The sequence below is a fragment of the Microtus pennsylvanicus genome, chromosome 7 (genome assembly GCF_037038515.1).
Source record: "Microtus pennsylvanicus isolate mMicPen1 chromosome 7, mMicPen1.hap1, whole genome shotgun sequence".
In the NCBI taxonomy this organism is placed as follows: Eukaryota; Metazoa; Chordata; class Mammalia; order Rodentia; family Cricetidae; genus Microtus; species Microtus pennsylvanicus.
In genome coordinates this window covers 111736861-111758709 of record NC_134585.1, presented here as the reverse complement: position 1 = coordinate 111758709, position 21849 = coordinate 111736861, and the positions used below count along the sequence as shown (strand labels likewise).

The window sequence follows — 21849 nt, the reverse complement described above, 5'->3', positions numbered from 1 at the left end:
CTGTGTGTTTTTAAGTCTCTCAGCCCAGCTCTCAGCTCGTGTACTGACTGACCTGTAGTACCATATAGAGGTAGTACAGGACCATCTCGGAGTTTTACATTACATAGTATTAAAATGTGTTTCTTTATCTTTAGCTGTTATTTTCTTTGGAATAAATTTAGAAGTATAAATCAGAGGAAGAACTGAGTGGAATGTGGATTATTGACAGGAGTACAGCCATGCCAAGGGCCAATGCCTCAGATTCATGATAATAGCAAAGCCCTCCTCTGGTCCATATATAGATATTGACCATGTGTGCAAAAACTATCACCTGCAGAATTATTCCTCCTCCAGAATGACTACAACTTTAGACTGCCTGGCTACAAAGGCCTTCAACCAAGACTAGCTAACCTGACTCTTTTTGTGATGAACAATAAATATGCTAAGCTTCTAGGTTATTGTCTAGTTGGTACCCTCCATCAGAGGCCCACTTGTGGTTGGTTTGAATGAGCATGGACCCAACTCTCTCCTATATTTGACTCCTTGATCCCTACTTAAGGGACTGTTTGAGGATTAGCTGTGTGTCACTGAAGATGGGCTTTGAGATTTCCAAAGCCTATACCAGGCCCAGTCATCTTCCCTTTTATGTCCCCTGCCTCCAACTTGCAGATTAGATGTAACCTCTCAGCTACTTCTCTAGTGCCATGCCTACCTGCCTGATGCCGTGGTTCTGGCCATGATCATCATGGACTCATTCTTTGAAACTTTAAGCAAGCCCCCAATTAAATGCTTTCTTTCATAAATTGCCTTGGTCATAGTGTCTCTTCACAAAAATAGAAAAGGAACTGCGGTAGAATTGTCTGTATTCTGTCAATCATGTTTTAAATAAACGCTGATTGGCCAGGCAGGAAGTATAGGTGGGAAAACCAAACCGGAAATAGAAATGATGCAAGGAGAACAGGAGAATTCTGGGAAGGAAGAAGCTGATTCCTCCCACTCCTCCCCAGACCACCAAAGCAGCAGGATGTGATATGCCCCACTGAAAAAAGATACTGAGCCACATGGCTAACATAGATCGGAAAAAATGGGTTAATCAAGATGTGAGAGTTAGCCAGTGAGAGGCTAGAGCTAATTGGCCAATCAGCTTATAATTTATGGAGACCTATGTGTGATTTTCTTTGGGGCTAAACAGTTGTGGGGTACCGGGCGGAACAAAAACCCCAACAACAAGCAGGCCTAGCCCTTCATGTTACAAGGAACTAAGACAACAAGCAATCCCAGTTTTTCTGCCTTCTGTCGTTTCTTCATTCACTCATCACCCCAGCCAGGCTTCCAGAACCAAGCTGTGGAGAACCGGCCTTGACAAAATCACCTTTTGCCAGGGTAGGGGCGTGGAAATTGAAGAAATATAAGTAAAAATAAACATGAAGACACATAAAAAAAATAACAGAACAGAAACCATAGAAAGTATCGGGAGGGCATTCCAGTGACTAAAATCCTGAAATTCACCCATGTTTATTTTTCCACAGCTTTTATATCCAACATAAATTGGGGGGGGGGAATGGGGTAACAAAAGACTTTATTAACATGACACAAAGGATAACTCACACAGTCAATGGCTTTATCACTCTGAAACATCAAATCTTTAGCATTCTGTTTTCTAGGTTGCAAAGGTGCTCTAGGTCAGGTATTCTGAAGACTGCCCCTCTCCAGGTGACCTCATAGTTACAAAAGAAGGAGCAGAAGAACATTTGCATGTCCTGACCACCTGTCAGAATGGCAAGGACTTACTAGAATGAGCTATCTTAATTTTAAAAGAATCAGGCAGGGGGCTGGAGAGATAGCTCAGTGGTTAAGAGCACTGGCTGCTCTTCCAGAGGTCTTGAGTTCAATTCCCAGCAACCACATGGTGGCTCACAACCATCTGTAATGAGATCTGGCGCCCTCTTCTGGTGTGCGGGCATACATGGAGGCAGAATGTTGTATACATAATAAATAAATCTTTAAAAAAATAAAAGAATCAGGCAATCACCTCCTGAGTTGGGATGTGCAAACACGCTGTCCAAACAGCAGACAAGGTGGAAATGAGCCTGCATTTTTCAGCCTCCACACCAAGCCACACAGGGTACAGCAGGATAGGGGTGGGGTGAGACGGGTCTGCAGATAAAGGCTCTTGTGTCTAAGCCTGACAATCCATGGAACACACGTAAAAGTGGAAGGAGAGAACACACTCCACAGAGCTGTCCTCTGATGTTCACAAATGTGTTTGGTACACACACACACCTTTTTTTTTATTAAAAAAAAGAAAGGGAAAAACAACTGTCGGTAAGAATTTTGAAGGAAAAGGAATCTTTATACACTGTTGAGAAGTAGTCACTGTGGAAATCACTATATCATTTCCTTCAAATCTAAAAGTAGACCTACTGTATAATCTATACCATTTCTGGGAAAACACCTAAATCAAGAGTCACATAAAATTGTAACACCTACATAGTTATGTTTATTACAGCACTAGTCACAGTAGCCAAGATATGGAATCAAACTAGGTGCCATCAGCAGATGGGTGGATAAATAAAATGTGATATACACAGATATACATGCACAATTCAGTCCTTAAGAGGAATAAAACTATGTCATTTGCAGAAAAAACAGATGGACATCTTCATGTTCAGGGAAATAAACCAGACTCAGACTAGAGTCAGATGTTTTCTTGCATGTGTGAATCTATTGTTTTAAGACATGGAAGTAGAAGGAGACAATGGAGGGGCAAGAAGGGCATCAGCACTGTGTGGTGAATACACAGTGGGTGGTAAATACAACTGAAATATCTTATATGCATATATATATGACATTTTCTCAACAGAACTCACTATTTTGTATAATTAGCATATACTTCTTCAAAAATACAAAGACACAATTTGAAAAGATCTTTTCCTCTTTAATCATCCATGAAATGCCATCACAAGAAGAGGTTTAAGTATCAGCTTCTTATTCCATCAGCGTGTCCTGAATCAGAGGCAGACACCCTGCCTTATACAACTATACAACTATCCTCTGTTCACATTTATACATTGGATATTTTCAGCTAAATGAAAACAATTAGTTTCCTTAGGTAAAGGACTCATGAAGAAACAATGGCCATCAGTTCTCTCTCTTCTTCTAAGATGAGGTCTTACTATCCAACCCAGGATGGCCTTAAACTCAGGATCTTGCCTCCATCTCCCAAATACAGGGAATGTGCCTCCACATGGCTCCATTGAGAAGAATCCTAGAGTGTTCCTCTACTGAGAGTCCAAAATTCCACAAAACCTGATGAACCCTTAGGATCTCCATTTTATAGTGAAGTGTAGTAACACAGTGGTTTACGGTTTTCCAATCAGTCATCCAATTTTGATTTTGAAATTTTAAGACAAACCTCAGCATTCTCTATTTCAGTAAAATGAATGCAAATTCCATTTCTCAGAGAGTAACACAAGCAGTCTGGGGTCCTTTGTTTCCCAGGCGCTGAGGACTTCCGAGTGCCTGTGACTCAGAGTTCTCAGTTCAGTAAGCCGCCCTATGAGGCGGGCGAAATGCTGGGGCTCTTCCCGATGGTACAGTTTCGAATACTTAAACAAAAGCTGGAGAACAGGTTCTTGTAAATTTTCTACATGCTGCTTATTTTTAAGACACGGACGATCTGAAAAACAGATTTATCTTAAATGTTGATTTAAAGTGGTAGAAATAATGATAATGCAGCTATTAAATAATGCAAGTCACAAGTGCTTACAGAACCCTAATTCACATTAGACTTGATCATTGTCTTTGTTCCTCGTTTTATTTAATCTCACAGTATTCCACTGCACTACGCTCTACCTTTATCACACTTTTCAGATCAGCTCCCCAAAACGTAGAGTGTTAATTTCCACACAGTCCCAGGGGAAGGAGAGAATCAGTGAGTAATGGTGGGACTATAACAGCGTGAGAGACTTGCCTGGATCTTTAAAATAGCAAGTAATGTCTCTACAGCCAACAGGAAGCAAAGGGTAAGACGTTGTGGCTTCCTACCCTGAGATATGAGCCAACTGGGAAATTCTGAAGGCTTCAGCAGTCTCATCCATCAGGTCACTAACTATGCAGCAATGAACCTAACAGGCTCCTTTTATTGTACCTATATTCTTAATATGCAGTGAGTAGGGGAGGAGAGAGACAAATACATCTTAAGAAGCAAAAATAGAGGGCTGGAGAGAGCACTCAGCAGTTAAGAACACTAGCCACTCTTCCCAAATACTGGGGTTCAATTCCCACACCTACATGTGATTCACGACCATCTGTAACTCCAGTTCTAGGAGATCTGATGCCCTCTTCTGGGCTCACAGGTACTGTCGACATGAAGTTCATATGCAGACAAGGAAGACATACACATCAACAAAAATATATGAATAAAAAACTTTTACAAAGCAAAAATAAAATAAGAATGTGCTATAGAGAAAAGTAAACAGGGAACAGATGGGACTCTGAGCAAAAAGAGGCAAAAGATGAAACAATAACAATGGGCTCTGCACAAGAGCTTGCCGTGCTCAGTGGATTTCTATGTCAAAAGCAGTGTGGCCAGGTAGAGGATGAAAAAGGAAAAGGAACAATAGAGAATCATAGAAAGACTTTAGCTTCAATTTGTGCAAAATAGGAAGCCACCAACGGGTACAAACAGAGGAGTAAATGACGTGATCTGGCTTACATTTTCAGAGAGTCCCTCTCAGTACTAGTGGACAGAAAGTCAAAGAGCAGAGAACCAGAAATTTCAGTTAGATAAGTGGATTCAAGTGCACTGCTTAGGCTAGAAACAGTAAGAAGTAAGCCAGGCAGTGGTGGTGCACACCTTTAATACCAGCATTCGGGATTCAGAGGCAGTTGGATCTCTGAGTTCGAGGCCAGTCTGGTCTACAGAGTGAGTTCCAGAACAGCTACACAAAGAAAAAGTAAATAAATAAAAGAAAGACAGACAGACAGAAAGAAGGAAGGAAGGAGGGAAGGAAGGAAGGAAAGAAAGAAGGAAGGAAGGATAGGGTTAAGTGCTAGAGATATACTTTAGAATTGAGCCAACAGATTTGGTGCATATGTGTTATTAGTATAGGAGAAAGAAAAGATGTTAAGGATTTTTTTAATATTTATTTATTTATTATGTATACAATATTCTGTCTGTGTGTATGTCTGCAGGCCAGAAGAGGGCACCAGACCTTGTTACAGATGGTTGTGAGCCACCATGTGGTTGCCAGGAACTGAACTCAGGACCTTTGGAAGAGCAGGCAGTACTCTTAACCACTGAGCCATCTCTCCAGCCCTGTTACGGATTTTTTTAATATGCACCTGCAATTTGGAAGATGGAGATATGGTTTAGTATAAGTTGAGGGGAAATATAAAAGGATGAGGTTGAAAAGTCTCTGGAGTTCAGTTTTTGGCATTTTAAATTTAAAATACCTGCTCAACAGGCACATGGAAATCTTAAGGAGTCTACTTAATAAGGTCTGGGGGCGCACACCAACTTGGCAGATAAGTTTGCGAGTATCAGATGCACACTGACTTTTAATGCCAAGAGATAGGATGAAGTCATGAAGGAAGTGAGTACAGAAGAAAACAGGGCCTTGTCAGATCTGGCATCTTTTGACCTCAGCAGCCCAAGGCACACCATGGTACACCAAATGCGGACAAAACATACTCATAAAATAATGAGTTAATTTAAAAGAAACCTGAGGGGCTGGAGAGATGGCTCAGTGGTTAAGAGCATTGCCTGCTCTTCCAAGGGTCCTGAGTTCAATTCCCAGCAACCACATGGTGGCTCACAACCATCTGTAATGGGGTCTGGTGCCCTCTTCTGGCCTGCAGGCATACATGCAGACAGAATACTGAGAATACTGTATACATAATAAATAAGTTAATCTTTTTTTAAAAAGAAAAGAAAAGAAAACTGAGTCTTATAACAACTTAAATATTTATCACTGTGAGAGATGAAGAGGGCAGAATAAAGGAGACACAGAATTGCCAACAAGCAGGGGGTGATGTTCCTGAGATTCAGTGAAACATAAAAAGCTCTCAAGGTTGGTGGGATGCCTCAGTCAGATAGGCCTGACTATCTGAGTACAATCCCCAGGACCCACATGGTGGAACAAGAGAACCAACTCCCATAGGGTGTCATCTGACTTCCACATATGTGATATGTACACGCACAAACACACACACACACACACATAAATACACACACTCAAATAAATCAATATTTTTAAATGGCTAACAAAAGAAAAACACCCATATGAGTTAGTGGTCAGGTGGTTTGGTTTGGAGTGGAAACGTCTTGAGACTGTCAGGCTTTTTTATTTACAGTTTTTGCACAATTTTGGTTTTGTTTGTGGTATTGAGTATCAACACAGGTGGCAACACGGTGTTGGTTGGACTACAGTCTGCAAGGAGAAGCTAACATTTCCACCTAACAGTGAGTAGAAGTGCCAAGATCATGAACGGGTAAGTTGTTGGGAATAAATATCTGAGCCCTGAGAACAGACATTAAACAAGGATCAACTGAAGGGAGAGATAAAAGTGATGAAGTTCTTCTCGCCATAAAACCTCAATGAAAAGTATCTTAATGACAAATGTATTTAGGCGAGCCCTGTGCCCCACTGAAAACATTATTATATGCAGAGAGCATGGCGTGGTCCTTGTTTTAGAAGATCCCACTGAGAAGTGTAAAGGATGTTGGTCATTCACATTGTTAGTCCCACTTCTAAGAGACAGTGGAATCCTTAGACAGCCAGCACACCTGAGCTCTAAGCTACTGCTCCATGCAGAATTTGTAGCTGAATTCCTAAACTGAACTGAAAGAAAGAAGACTTTTATGGTCCAGTCAGGGTGAACTTTTCCTAGGTAGCACTCTTAGCTGGTTTTCTTGAACCCTGATGCCACAGAAAGTTAGAATAAAAAAGAACACAAATCTGTCCTGCCTGATCAATCAAGACGGGGCAGTAGTACCCTGGGAAGACTTCAGTGGTCTGAAGCAATGTGGTACCCATGCTGAGCGAATGTCTCACTTTAACCTGAAGCCAGTGTGTAAAGCAGACTACATCATGTCAAGAAGATGATGAATTGACACAAAAAGCGTGAGGAGTCCTCCCAACACACCAGAAATCTTCATCATGGCTACAAAACTCCACCCGAAAGCTCACAGGAAACAGGAAGTACTGTTGCTTTCTTTTAAGTGCTTATGAGCTTCTCTACCAAACATAACTAATGGGCTGAGTAAGATGAAGACGGAGGAGAACTGACCTGTAGGATCAGCAATGCCAAGAACCTGAAGCTATTGGATTATAGCTAACTCCCTAAAGAAACTTTCTCTCTCAGGGGCTTGGGAGAAGGTATCCAAGAGGGCAGGAGGGCAGGAAAGCCATTTTGAGATGCAGGAAATTACAACACCGCGGTGAGCTTAAAGGAGTCTCATCGAGCAAACCGTGATGGAATGAATCAGTGCATTCGAGCAGAAGTGAGCCAGCAACTTCATAATCCCGTGCAGATGTCACCCAGTGCCTTAAAGCTGGCAGTTTTTACCTGAGAAAAGCACTGTTGTCGCTGTAAGCAGAGCATATTCAGTATCTGTTACATTAAGTTCTCTCATTCTTCTGTAGAAGTAGGACAGTGAGGCAATGAATTCTTTAGTAATACCTAAAAAGATCAATATAAGTGTATTTTCATCAGAATGTAACAGACACAAACACACCGTGATTATCTTTCTTTCTCTCAAGCAAATCTAAGAAAAATGAAGCGAGGGTGGGACTCAGGATGGCTGCCTCTGTGACGGCCAGCAAGAACCATTCCCTTTGCTGTGCTCTTGAAGGCCATGCCTGAACCTCAGTAGTGGGCTCATTAGGTGGGCAGTTGAGAAAGACCAGAACAATGATAGGGGGTCACCATGTGGACCAAATAGGAGGCTGTGGGACTGAGATCCTTTAGCCTGCAGAAGCCCCTCTCTGGGAGCTTCTGTATTATCCACAGTAAGGCTCACTCTTCTACCCATAAAAGTGGTTGATGCTGTGATGTTGGCTGTATATGACATCAGCAACCTAGGAAACTTTGAAAAGCATCCACAAGAACAATTCAGAAGCTCCCCGCCTATATATGGAAAGAATTGCAGTGTTGCAGCCAAAAGAACATGGTTACAAACAGAACGTTCACTGGTGACCTGCCTAACATTAACAAATGTAATGGCTGTGTCTACAAAGGGTTTCACCACTGAAACACTCTTGGCAGACAAACCAGCAACCATGAGAAGAGCCCATGGCACTTTCCTTGTAATAAAATTAAAACAAGGGAGAAAAGGAAGCAAGGCCACCCAGTATGATACTTTGTATTGCATGATGTTACCAGTTAGAGTAGCAGAAGGACCACCTTCCTTGAAAAGGTTTTCCAAAGAATAAACATTTTCATCACTGCCCTGATTATGTGCTTTCCGTGTACGAGCTGAGGGCTTTGATGGTCTCATAGTACCTGGCAAAAGAGAAAAATTCAAACTCTAATTTTCCCCCTAATCATTATATAGAGTGTAAATTCACTGTCTTTTCAGAATCCAATATAACTATCATGTGAAAAACAATCCCCTAAAGTAATATCTTTAGCATTTTTGTTACTGGAATGTAAAACCAGATTAATAGCTCATATTTTGCAGAAAGAGTGTAGAGAAGACCCTCCAAAGTGAGTTTTCCATGATACTATAAAGAATGTCTTTCTAAAATCCTCACACCCTCCAAGCATCTCTCTAGTGCATCAGAGGCTGCAGGGACTTTAAAGCAAACACTATTCAAACAATCACCAACTAGGCTATCAGGAGTCTCCCATTAACAACCTTATGGTTTAGTGTATACAGGGAAGAACAACCAATAAATAAGTAAATTTAAAAAGGTTAGCACTGTAGCAAATGCAGCTAGTGAAGGCAGCTGACATTGCATTGCTGGCAAAATGTTTTGTTTGTTTTTGTTTTTGTCATTTTGCTTCTTCCAACATAGAACTTTAGAATTATTGCATGCACACACTAGAACAATGATGGGTTTCCTGCTCTATTGAAAAGGTTGATTGATTTGAAAAAAAACGTATTTCTGCTGGGCAGTGATGGCACACACCTTTAATCCCAGCACTTGGGAGGCAGAGGCAGGCAGATCGCTGTGAGTTCGAGGCCAGTCTGGTCTACAAGAGCTAGTTCCAGGACAGGCTCCAAAGCCACAGAGAAACCCAGTCTCAAAAGACAAAAAAAATTCTGATTTTTGTGGAAGTGGGGTACTGGATAGTAGGTTCAACACTAGCCTACTTTACTCCACCACAGAGGTGCTCTACAGATAAGTAGCCTATAGTTGTGAGTTTCAAAGCAAGCATACAGCCTTCACCCAGAGCTCCACTGTGTCTTAGAATCATCATCGCCTGAATGTTTTAACACTTGTAAAAGTCCTCCCCATTAGAAGAGCCTAGCTTAAGAGCACAGAAGCCCCCACCCACCCAAGCCGAGGAGCTGTTGGCTGTTGACAGCTGCTGTGAGGAGAGAATACAGTTTCTTTCTTTAGGGGTTTGGTCCCTCAAAGTTGACAACCTCCAGCGGATAAGCCCATACCCATGTGCATACAAGCACTAATTAGAGCCACTGGGTTATTTTTAAGAAGGGTGGGGGAGGACATGAAATTAGGAGAAAGATGTGGGGGGGGGGCCTGGGGGAGGAAGTGGGGTGAGTGTGATTGAAAAAAATTGTATACATGTAAGAAATTCTAATGTGGGATTCCCCTCTGTATGTATGAATGTATGTATGTATGTATGAATATTACCATTGGCTAATAATGAAGCTACTTTGACCTATAGCAGAGCAGAATACATCAAGGCAGAAAATCCAAGCAGAGATAGAGGAGGAAAGAAGATGGTGTCAGGGAGATGCCATGCAGCTGCTGAAGGAGAAGGATGCCAGAACCTTGCCAGTAAGCCACAGCTTGTGGCAATGCATAGATGAATAGAAATGGGTTGATTTAAGATATAAGAGCTAGCTAGAAATATGACTGAGCCATTGGTCAAACAATGTTGTAATTAATATAGCTTCTGTGTGAAAATTCAGGTCAGGGTGCCTGGGAATGAAAGAACAGTCTCTGTTTACAAAAATTCTCACAAGAATAAAATTAAAAAAAATCAACTTTAAAAAGAATGACTTTCTTGAGAGAAAAAAATGCTAGATGAATATATTAGAAAACTATTTATAAACAGCTATCATGAGGCATTTGTTTCTACACTAGTGGTAAAATAAAATAAAAAAATAAAAAGAGGCTGGTGATATCACTCAATGAGTAGAATTCTTGCTTAACATGCACAAGGCCCTGGGCCCCATCCTCAGCACCACATACACCAGGCATAGACATACATATGTAGTCTCATCAGCTGGCAGACGGGAGCAGGAGCATCAGGAGTTCAAGATGCTCCTTGGCTATATAGTGAGTTCTAGGACGCCTAAGGTACATGAGAGTCTATTTCCAAAAACCAGTGTCTAAAAATGTGTTTGTATATGTGAATACTTAATATTACATCGTTTGTTGCTAAGTTTAGCATGATTATGTGAAAGTTAGATGAAAATCTTTTCTTGTTTTTACTTCCAGAGGTTGGCTCTTTCCTGCTGTAAAGCTGGGCTGCATGAAGGAACATCACCTCAGTCTTCGACTCCTTCTGCAATGCACTCTGATCCTCACTGGTTAAATTTTCAAATCCTTAAAAAATACAAAGCATGAAGAAACAAGATAATCCAAAGGTAATATTCATGAATTCAGTGTTTAAAAAATATTTCTTTACCTATCATCCCTAAGTGCTTCTTGGGAATAATCACAACACATAAATTCAAATCTGAATAAAATTATTGATTCTACGTGGTAATATTTTAGACTTTCATCAGAACTAGGTGACACTTCTCTTGCAGCAATAACAAATCAAATATAACTGCTTTAGCCTTGAAGAATGTAATTTTACAGTGCGCTATTGTACCTGCAAATATAAAGAAACTGACTTATATATAACTAAATTTTAGTCAACTGTGACTTGTTTAGTACTGTAGAGAATTTCTTTGTTTCCTGATTCATCTGAAAAAAAAACTATATCATTATAATAAATTTTGTAAATATTTAGATTAACACCCACCTGATTAATTGAAGTAGATAAAATAAGCTTTTTTTCTTAAGTTAGAAGTAGCATTACTGGGAAAATAAAGTTTTCTGCTGAAGCCAGGGCCTCCCCCACATTAGACGAGTGCCCCCCTGAGCTCTGTAATCAGTCTCACATTAGAGGTTTGGTTTTGCTGTGCTACCGCTTTCCCTTAAAAACAGAGACTTTGGGGCTGCAGAGCTGGCTCAGTGGTTGTGAGCATTTGCTAATCTTGCAGAGGACCTGGGTTTGGTTGCCAGCACCCACATGGCGACTCACAACCGTCAGTAACTCCAGTTCCATGGGATCCCACATTCTCTTCTGACCTCCATGATATGGTGTGTACATGGTATGAGACAAAATGTACATAACACCAAAAATAAAAATAAATCTTTAAAAAATAATGAAACAGAGTTTTACCTGGGAGTCCCTTGGTAAAATTCACCAGCATATGTACGTGCAGGACTGCTGCCTCGGAGAGTCTCAGAAAACTTAGTTCAGGGTTGGAATACTCCTGCAGCTGATCCATAAAAAAGAAATCAAAATGATAAATAGTTTTTTCTTTCAGATAATTACTGACATTTTAACCATTTTTGGTATCATTTCCTAATAAGAGTCATTACAAGTTATCTCTTGCCAGTGATGGATACATACAAGCATACTTGTTTCCCCTAGAGGGGCCGTGGATTGCTGGTGAGCAGTCACTATGGTAGTCATAAGATGATGTTCCTCTTGAGTTAGTGTCATGCTTTCCTGAACCTGTAAGGAAACAGAGGGCACCCGTAAGGTGTGCCTAGCACACCCATTGTCAATAAAGAAACAGCAGACGGTATGGAAGAAAGGTCTTGCCCCTTTTCCAGTTCTGGTGGTGGATGATACAAGCTTGCTGTCTGCTCCGTCATCTTCCACTTGGACGTCCGAATAAAGGGCAATCTTCTGCTTGAAGTTCTTGCGAAGCCTCTTTGACTTACACTGGATCTCTGTGAGCAAACCTGTGAGGTTACAAAATTCACACAAAGTATTTTCGTCTCAGAAGATAACACTGTAGGATTTGATGAAAATGCTCTTAAATGAGTATACGATCATAGATGTCTCCTGGGCATGTGTGCTTTAACTAACTGCCCGGTATTACTTTCCCTTCATGGCTATAATGTCTCCTTGAAATACAGTCATACCAGACAAAAACTGAGAGCTAGTTTTTGATTTCCAAATTATGTGTAGATTTTTACACAAAAAAAATTACACATTAATTGCATCTTGGTAATGAGATTGTCATTTTACAGAGTAGTAGAATTACCTATCTATAACTTTTATCTCCAACTTTACTAAGAAAGACTCTCTTAGGATTTTCTTTTTTTTTTTTTTTTTTGGTTTTTCGAGACAGGGTTTCTCTGTGGCTTTGGAGCCTGTCCTGGAACTAGCTCTGTAGACCAGGCTGGTCTCGAACTCACAGAGATCCGCCTGCCTCTGCCTCCTGAGTGCTGGGATTAAAGGCATGCGCCACCACCGCCCAGCCTCTCTTAGGATTTTCAAAATAAGCTAAGTCAATTTTTCCTCCAAGCCAGACAAAGCATTTAGTTATTTTTCAAATGTGAATAATATTCATTTGAGAATTGTTTTGCTTGTTTGTTTTTAAAGATTTACTTTTAATTCTTTATATGAGTTTGTGTGATTATACACCCATGTTTGCAGGTGCCCACAGATGCCAGAAGAGTCATATCCCCTTGAGCTGGAATTATTCTCGGTTGTGAGCCCCACAATGTGGGTGCTGGGACCTGAACTCAGGTCTTCTGCAAGAGCACTGCATGTTCTTAAATGCTGAGCTCTTTCTCCAGCCTGACAATGATTGCTTTTATAGAATGTTTAATCGTCCATTGTTGCCTTTACTGGACCAGTAACAGCTACCATAAGTCACTTGTCAAAATTATACAAGTATCAATATACCTTTCATATTCATAAATATTTAAAACACACCTATTAAATAAAAATAAATGAGGAACTGAAATATACCACAAACCTTAAAATCCTTCTATATTATTATTTGTCATAGGACAAGAATACCCAAAAATAGGAAACCATTTTAAACCTATCAGGTATTGGACATGGTAGTACACAACGGTAACCCAGCTACTCAAGCGACTATAACAAGAGGATCACACACTGAATCCAGCCTTGGAAGCTTGGACAGCACCTGTCTTCAATATTTTTTAAAGTAGAAAAGGAGTCTATGGGTGTAGCTTAGTGGTAGATTGTAAAATATGTGGGAAACCTGAGCTCAACCTTCAATGCCACAAGAAGGCAAACTAAGGAGGAAGAAGAAGAATAAAGGGGGAAGGAAGGGGAAAGGAGGAGAAGAAGGATGAGGGGGAAGAGAGGAGAAAAGAAGGAGAAAGAAGAGGAAGAAGAGAGGGGGAGGAAGTGGAGAAGAGGAAGGGATGCTCAAAGTACTAAACACACAACAGTATTAGGCCAACTGGATAAACGTGGTGTGAAGAGCTACAGCAATGGCGGCAGGATATGGATGGCAAGAATAATGTGAATAAGGCTTATGTTCACCAATTCAATAATCATGCTCATCGATTCTTTTGCTTCATCTTGCCACGATTTTATGTGGGATTCCCGTCTGTATGCTATGAATATGTTTTATTACCATTGATAAAGAAAGAAGCTTCTTTATTCAGGGCAGAATAAAGCCAGGCAGAAAATCTGAACAGAGATATATATAGAGAGAGTAGGTGAAATCAAAGAGACGCCATTTGCTACCAAAGGAGAAAGATGTCATGTAGTCACCCAAGAGGTAAGAGATAACAAGCCACGAGCCTCATGGCAAAATATAAAATAATAGAAGTGGGTTAATTTAAGATGTAAGAACTAGCTAGAAATATGCCTGAGCCATCAGCCAAATAATGTTGTAAGTAATCTAGTTTTCGTGTGATTATTCGCGTCTGCGTGGCCAGGAAACAAAGCACAGCATCTGCTTACAAGAATTCCTTGAAGTTACAGCAAAGGATGCTTCATTTGCTTATAGAGTCCCTCAGAAGACTCAAGTTCCTCTCACAAGCATTTTATGACACAGGTTAAAAGGCAATTTTTGGTCCAGGTACGGTGGCAGACATTATTAATCCTAGCACTTGGAGGGCAGAGGCAGGGGGATCTCGATGAGTTTGAGGCCAGCCTAGCATACTTCTCAAGCTCCAGGCCAGCTACATAATGAGATCCTGTCTATAAAATAAATTAATAAATAAAAGACAATTTTTTCCAGGTTTCTTCTGACTGAATTGTGTCTCCCAAACTTCATATGTTAACGTGCTAATCTCTAAGGGTATTTGGAGACAGGTCCCGATAGCCATGTGTTAACTAATAATGGGCTGTTTATACCTGAATATCAGGAAGGCTTTTGAGAACTACTAACTTTAAATTTTGCACTTTTTCCACTCAGTATATAATTTTAGGTAAAGTAACATAAAAATACAAGATCATTTAAATTATTGTGCTATTTTATTTTATTTTATGTGGTATGTTGCTTGCACTCCTGGTTCCTGCAGAGGTCAGAAGAGGGTGCTGGATCCTCTGTAACTGGGGCTGTGAATAATTGCCACTCAAAGCCAGGCGGTGGCGCATGCCTTTAATCCCAGCACTTGGGAAGCAGAGGCAGGCGGATCTCTGTGAGTTCGAGACCAGCCTGGTCTACAAGAGCTAGTTCCAGGACAGGCTCAAAAACCACAGAGAAACCCTGTCTCGAAAAATCAAAAAAAAATAATAATAATAATTGCCACTCAGACTAGGAATTGGGCAAGAGCACTAAGTGCCGTTAACTGCTGAGCTTACTCTCCAGGCCCAAAAGAACTTCTAATTAAAATGACTCTTTGACTGATTCCAAAATTAGAGCAAAATAGTACAGAGAAAAGTTTATGGAAATCACTGCTTAAATTTAAAATGCCATCCATACTGAGCAATCAATGTACATATGTGTGTGGTGCGCATGTGTCCATATATAAACAAACATGACAATATTCAAAGTAACTCTTAAAGAATGCTTTACATTTTCAATAAGGTTGGAATTTTTATTTTATTTTTTTGGTTTTTTTGAGATGGAGTTTCTCTGTGTAACAGCCCTGGCTATCCTAGAACTCCCTCTGTAGACCAGGCTGGCCTCAAACTCACAGAGATCCACCTGCCTCTGCCTCCCGAGTGCTGAGATTGAAAGCATGAGCCATCACCACCTGGCTATTTTATTATTTTTAAGTTCAATGTTATTGTACAGAGGGGAGTGTGAAAGCAGCCCCACACACACACATCAATACAAATTATGCGGCTGAGCTTCCCACATTTGTGGAAATCATAGGGGTCAGTACATCCCGGCGCAATGGGTGAGCCCTGCCCCGGGAAACCACCTGCGTGATCATGGTGACTTCCTGGCCTGGTAATTAAAGTTGGGAAAAAGCCGAATCCCCCTCAGAAAAACAAAACCAAGCCACAAACACAATAGCACTTACATTCTGCCAACATCCCCACTGCCTTGCACTTTTTCAGTCTGCACTCTTGGCATTTTCTACGCATGTACATATCCATTTCACAGTGGCCGCCATTCTTGCAACTGTAGACTGCATTTTTGGTGATGCTACGGCGGAAAAAACCTAAGGACAAAGGTTTTGATATTTTTAGCTACTGCTCATTTTATTAACATTTTACCTTCATAATAAAGTAATCAAGTTAACTAGATTGTTTCAATAAAATAAAATGTATATTTCTTAAATATACATTATCTGGAAAGTTACCTGATTCTTCCCAATCGATGTACTCAGTCCTTCATGAGGTTGTCCCTTATGCTATAACATCTAGAGATTATCACATTAAGATAATTCTATTCTACTATAGGTAAATTACCTGTAAGAATTTTTTAAACTTTTACAGAATATCAAGCACCCACAAAGCATCACTCAAGGTTCCTTTGATAGAATATGTGAACATCTAAAACAAAAATGTCAGAAAAGCCTCTCTTTCCTAAGACCCCCACATTTTGATTTCAGTCCACAAAGGCAGGAGCGCCCCTCCAGACTGTCCCGCCCTCTTGTGGAGCACTTCCGCTTCTGAGGAGAAAGCCTTTCTCTTCCCTCTCGAGCTCCACTCCTTATCCTAAGGGCAATCCCTGCCATTTTCTGCTCGCTCCAGCGAGATTGCAGCTTAGTCAATGCCCCTTCTAAAGTTCTGCCACATATTCACTGTCGGTAGACACTTGAGAGAGTTGTTTCATGATTTCAATTCAACAAAATAAAAGCTCAGCTTCGGTTTTCGAAACTGTGCCTCGTTGTTCCGCTCAGTTTCAGCGGTGAGATGCCGAATTCAAAAGCAGCCTAGCCCTGCCCAGCTACTCAGGATGCTGTTACTTCATTTCCTGTAGTCTCCATTTGGCAATTCTTTGCAAGTTTTGAGAAGACTTAGAGGTAAAATTTTACCCTGAACATACATGTTTGTTTATGTTACATTGCCCTAACTGTTTTCTGTTGTTTGGATTGGTTAGTTTCTGAGGGTGCTAGGATACAAAATGAGGTGCTAAGTGCCCTGGCGCCTGCATTCCCACCCCCATGCTTATTGGTTAAGGAAGGGCCGGACTGCTTATAACCATTAGAATGGAAGACTCTCATTCTTCACAAACACTGCCTTTTGCATCCAGACTTTCAATTTCTTCTCTTTCTTTACAAAGAAAAAAAGTCTTGTACTTAGAATCAGAAAAGTCATTTATTTCAGATTTTCTCCAAGAGTGTAAATTATTTCAACCACATAAAAAGATATCACGAGCCGGGCAATGGTGGCGCACGCCTTTAATCCCAGCACTTGGGAGGCAGAAGCAGGCGGATCTCTGTGAGTTCGAGACCAGCCTGGTCTACAAGAGCTAGTTCCAGGACAGGCTCCAAAACCACAGAGAAACCCTGTCTCGAAAAAAAAAAAAAGATGTCACGATTAACAGTCTGATCTTAATAAAAGGTCATGTATTGTTCGAGCATCAAATTCTTCCAGGAAAAAGGAAAGCCTTCGCTTGTATGTATTGAGTTTGATACTGAAATGTGAAACTCCTCATCAAAAATGAAGAGCAGGGAAGGCCCTTAGTATCAGCACTTGGGAGACAGAGGCAGGTGGATGTCTGCGAATTCAAGGAGAGCCTGGTCTTTACAATGAGTTCCAGGGCAGCCAGGACTGCATAGAAAGACCTGGTCTCAAAAAGGGAGAAGAAACAGAAGAAGAAGGAGGAGGAGGAGGAGGAGGAGGAGGAGGAGGAGGAGGAGGAGGAGGAGGAGGAGGAGGAGGAGAAGGAAAGAAAGTAACCCTAGGATCTGGCATGGTGGTACATGTCAGCACCTTTAATTCCAGCACTTAGAAGGCAGAAGCAAGCAGATCTCTTAGGGTTCAAGGCCAACCTGGTCTACACAGTGAGTTCTAGGCCAACCAGGTCTACACACTGAGACCCTGTTTAAAAAAAGAAAGAAAGAAAAGAAAAGAAAGAATAAAGGAAGGAAGGACAGAAGGAAGGAAAGCAAGGAAAGAGAGAAACTAACCCTAAACTTAACATTTTATTCTCCTGCCTTTGATACAAATTGATCCCTTTAAACTTGCTTCTGCCTGGTTTTGTTTCTCATGGCTTACACTTGATCTTAGCCCAAAGGCCGAGGAGCCATGATTGCTCAAGTTTTCTGAAGTATTTTCTACATGTGTGGGTGTTCTGCCTGTGTGTGCACACCAGAAGTATGCAGCGCTGTCTGTTTTGCTGTGACTTAGCCCTTACCTTTGCAGCCTTCACAAGTAAGTGCATTGTAGTGATATCCAGATGCCTTATCACCACAGACCACGCAGAGCTCATCCTGCCCCTTCCAGCGGAAAGAACAAGTTGGTCTGGACCTTTGTATCCCAGGGAATCCATCGTCCTCATTGTGAACGACCATGTAAGTGGACTGACTCGATTCACGAGCATCAAGTCCACTCCAACCGCCACCACTGTAGTGTGGATCCAAGCCATATGTGTTGAAATGGCATTGTAAAGATGGGGACTGTAGAGCTGGAGGGAACTGAGTAGTAGAATACGGACAATAGGGTGGGTCTTGGAAATCGGTGTCACACAGCTGGTAGTGGATTTGTTCTGGCAAAATATCTAGTTTTATTAACACAAAAAAAGAATAAATAAATAAATAAATATCCAATGTTCATAATTGTTTTCAAACTTCAACATGTTTTATGTTCAACAGAATGTTAGTTCAACACTGCAAATTAGGGCTTCCTGTCTAACATAATAGGAGCACAGTATATAGAACTACAATACAGAATAGATGCTATCACCCCAGAAGAGTACAGAGGTGGATTAGGAGCCAGAAGAAAAGGTATTAGTTGCTAGTGGCGGATACACTAATCTAGTCTCTCTCCTTAGGGAAAAGGAAATATATCCCAGATTTTAAATTGATTTTTCCCCTACCTTTTGCATTTCCTTTGTTATGATTACTGTCTCAACACATAAGTAGGAAATCTGTCCCTCTTGGAAACAAGTCTTCTAGAAAGCAAAGCCCTAAGCAGAGAAGGCTACAGACACAGTAAGAACACATTCAGCATCCCACACACAGGCCCAGAGGCAGGCTGACCACAGCCATGCCCTATAAGTCCTGTGTTAACTAGGCCATTGCCTGGGCTCCTTATCTAGAAATGTCCTTGGTACTTTGCAAACACCTGCCCATCCAAGTCATACAGAGAGATGCCTCTTGGTATAATTCTCTTCTCACCTTCCCAGGCACCTACACTCTTGTTACACAGAAGACCCACTCAGCCACACAAAGACATACACGTAAAATAGAGAATAAGTAACTAATCTTTACAATTTTTTCAAGGAACCTTTAGTTCAGGTTCAATTTAACATAAAACTTCACCTCTATTTGTCCTTAAAACTAACTTCAATTCTTTTTTTTTAAATGTAATCAAGGATTTTTATTTATTTATTTATTATGTATACAATATTCTGTCTGTGTGTATGTCTGCAGGCCAGAAGAGGGCACCAGACCTCATTCCAGATGGTTGTGAGCCACCATGTGGTTGCCGGGAATTGAACTCAGGACCTTTGGAAGAGCAAGCAATGCTCTTAACCACTGAGCCATCTCTCCAGCCCCCCTAACTTCAATTCTTGCAAGTTAATTTTTAATTGAATACATTTTTTAGATTTATTTATTTTGTGTGTGAGAGAATTTTGCATTAATATATGTCTGTGCACTTCTGGTGTGCCTGGTGCTTGAAGAGGCCAGGGAAGGGGACTGAACCCTCTGGAACTGGGACATAAGTTGTGAGACAGCTTATGGGAGCTGGGAATCAGAGTCTGATCTGAGTGCTTAGCTTAGCTTAACTGCTGAGCTATCTCTCCAGACACACACACACACACACACACAATGTTTTAACAGATCTACTACATGTCTTATTACATACCGAAATGCTGTGCTGGTTCAGCAAGACAGTACCCATCAGACGCAGTGACATAGGTATTTGCCATTCTCTGATCCAGTTTCCACTGCTTTGTTGACTTCAGCAATGCTAGACACTTTCAGAATAAAACCTGAGGTGGGGGAGAATTGCAACAGATTACTTATGATTTTATTTTTACAATATAAAGCCGGGTGTGGTAGCACATGCCTGTAATTTCAACACTCTAGAGACTGAGGCAGGACAATCTTCATCGTAAACAAACAGGACTACATCGTAAGTTCAAGACCAGCCTGAGCAATATATCAAGACTGTCCCAAGAAAACAACCAAAAGTTGCAATATTTTCTTTTGTAAATAAAAATTTTAAACTGGTTAGATTGCTCAGGGGATAGAGAAGCTTGCAACAGAAGTGGCAAGTTCAATTCCTAGAACTCATGTTAAGGTGAGAGAGGAGCACCAACTGCACCAAGTTGTCTTCAGCCCTCCACCTGTGCTCAATGACACATGCATTGCCCACATACGTCATGTGCGTGTGTGGGCTCACACACACGCACACACACACACACACAAACAAACAATGTTTTAGAAAAGAAAAACAGTAAAATTTGCAGAATTTATACATGAGACTTATACTTCCATTTTAATCAAGCAATTTCTCATATTTTCAAATACCAAATTATTGCCGGGCGATGGTGGCGCACGCCTTTAATCCCAGCACTCGGGAGGCAGAGGCAGGCGGATCTCTGTGAGTTCGAGACCAGCCTGGTCTACAGAGCTAGTTCCAGGACAGGCTCCAAAGCCACAGAGTAACCCTGTCTCGAAAAACCAAAAAAAGAAAAAAAAAAAAGAAAGAAAAACCAAATACCAAATTATTTAATTTAGCGAATTTCTTGTTGCTTAGCCTTTAAGTGACTTAATAAATTTGGCAATTGGTGGCGGGGAGGAGGCAGAAATCCTTAATAAATAAATAAATTTAAAAAAAATAAAAATAAATAAATAAAATAAATAAATTTGGCAATAATCATTAGAAGCATACCAAATTTGAAGTTACAACTCAAACACTGTTCCAGTGCTTACTTATGGATGTTGTGTTATACCTTTCTGAACCTTGGCTTCATCAGTTATTGTACCAACACTCTTCCAGCAAAGGTATTGGAAGGCACAAATTAGTGCATGTGAAACTCGACACAGCTCTTAACACGAACTCATTCCCTCAAAACTACTGTTGTTCTAGGAGACTGAAAGGATGGCTAAGCAGTTAAGAGCACTTGCTACTTTCTCATAGAGCAGAGTTTGGTTTCAGTCTCAAAACTACCTGCAACACCAGCCTCAGGCAGTCTAACATCTTTTCCTGGCCTCCATAGGCATGCACGCACGCGCGCGCACACACACACACACACACAGAGAGAGAGAGAGAGAGAGAGAGAGAGAGAGAGAGAGGGAGGGAGAGAGAGAGAGAGAGAGAGAAACAGACAGACAGACACGAACACAAACACACGTGCACACACACAGGTACACACAGAGACAGACAGACAGACAGAGACACAGAGACAGACACAGAGAGAGGAGAGAGAGAGCATCATAATTTTTTGTTGTAGTTTGGGCACACATCTTTAAACCTAACATTCAGTAGTCAAGGGGCAGATGGATCTCTCTGAGTTTGAAGCCAACAGTCTAGTAAAGACTTACAGGCCAGCCAAGGTTACATAATAAGACCTTGTCTCAAAGTAAATAAATAAATCTTTTTAAAAAAAATTATTCTGGGGGCTGGAGAGATGACTCAGTGGTTAAGAGCACTGCCTGCTCCTCCAAAGGTCCTGAGTTCAATTCCCAGCAACCACATGGTGGCTCACAGCCATCTGTAGTGAGATCTGGTGCCCTCTTCTGGCCTGCAGGCATACATGCAGACAGAATACTGAAAATACTGTATATATAATAAATAATTAAATAAATCTTTTTTTTAAAGAAATTATTCTGTTGGGTAGCAGTGGCACGTGCCTGTAATCCCAGCACTCAGGAGGCAGAGGCTGGTGATTCTCTGAGTTCAAGGTCAGCCTGGTATACAGAGCAAGTTCAAGGAGAGCCAGGGCTGCACAGAGAAACTCAGTCTCAAAAAACAAAACCAAAAAAAAAAAATTATTCTAATGGTTTCCAGATCTCCAGGTTCTAAATTAAGGTCAGAGTCAAAACCAGACTATGTCCCGAATACAGAGGAAGCTAAAGAGTAGGAAATGGCAGCTTTCGT

The 21849-nt window shown here is 41.0% G+C and overlaps 1 protein-coding gene and 1 non-coding gene across 2 annotated transcripts; both read right to left on the bottom strand.

Moving 5' to 3' along the window:
* Window positions 1-3410: 3410 nt before the first annotated feature.
* LOC142854056 (bile acid receptor-like) lies at window positions 3411-19672 on the bottom strand. The gene is made up of 10 exons (XM_075979179.1): window positions 19609-19672; window positions 17936-18298; window positions 15651-15791; window positions 12004-12146; window positions 11809-11913; window positions 11575-11674; window positions 10614-10727; window positions 8365-8487; window positions 7552-7665; window positions 3411-3658 (listed from the first exon to the last, which is right to left on the bottom strand). Exons 1-10 carry the CDS (start codon window positions 19670-19672, stop codon window positions 3411-3413), a joined length of 1515 nt encoding a protein of 504 aa, XP_075835294.1.
* Window positions 15424-15585, bottom strand: LOC142855224 (U1 spliceosomal RNA). Its single transcript, XR_012911483.1, has one exon. It is a non-coding gene; the product is annotated as a U1 spliceosomal RNA (small nuclear RNA).
* Window positions 19673-21849: the final 2177 nt, after the last annotated feature.

What these genes read in the sequence shown, in the direction of transcription:
- LOC142854056 (XM_075979179.1), bottom strand. Translation starts at nt 19,672, where the DNA reads ATGGCAAATACCTATGTCACTGCGTCTGATGGGTACTGTCTTGCTGAA. An exon ending in TGAACCAGCACAGCATTTCG is followed by an intron (nt 18,299 to 19,608) that starts GTATGTAATAAG and finishes TAATAAAACTAG; the next exon opens with ATATTTTGCCAGAACAAATC. An exon ending in AGTGGGGATGTTGGCAGAAT is followed by an intron (nt 12,147 to 15,650) that starts GTAAGTGCTATT and finishes GTAACCTCACAG; the next exon opens with GTTTGCTCACAGAGATCCAG.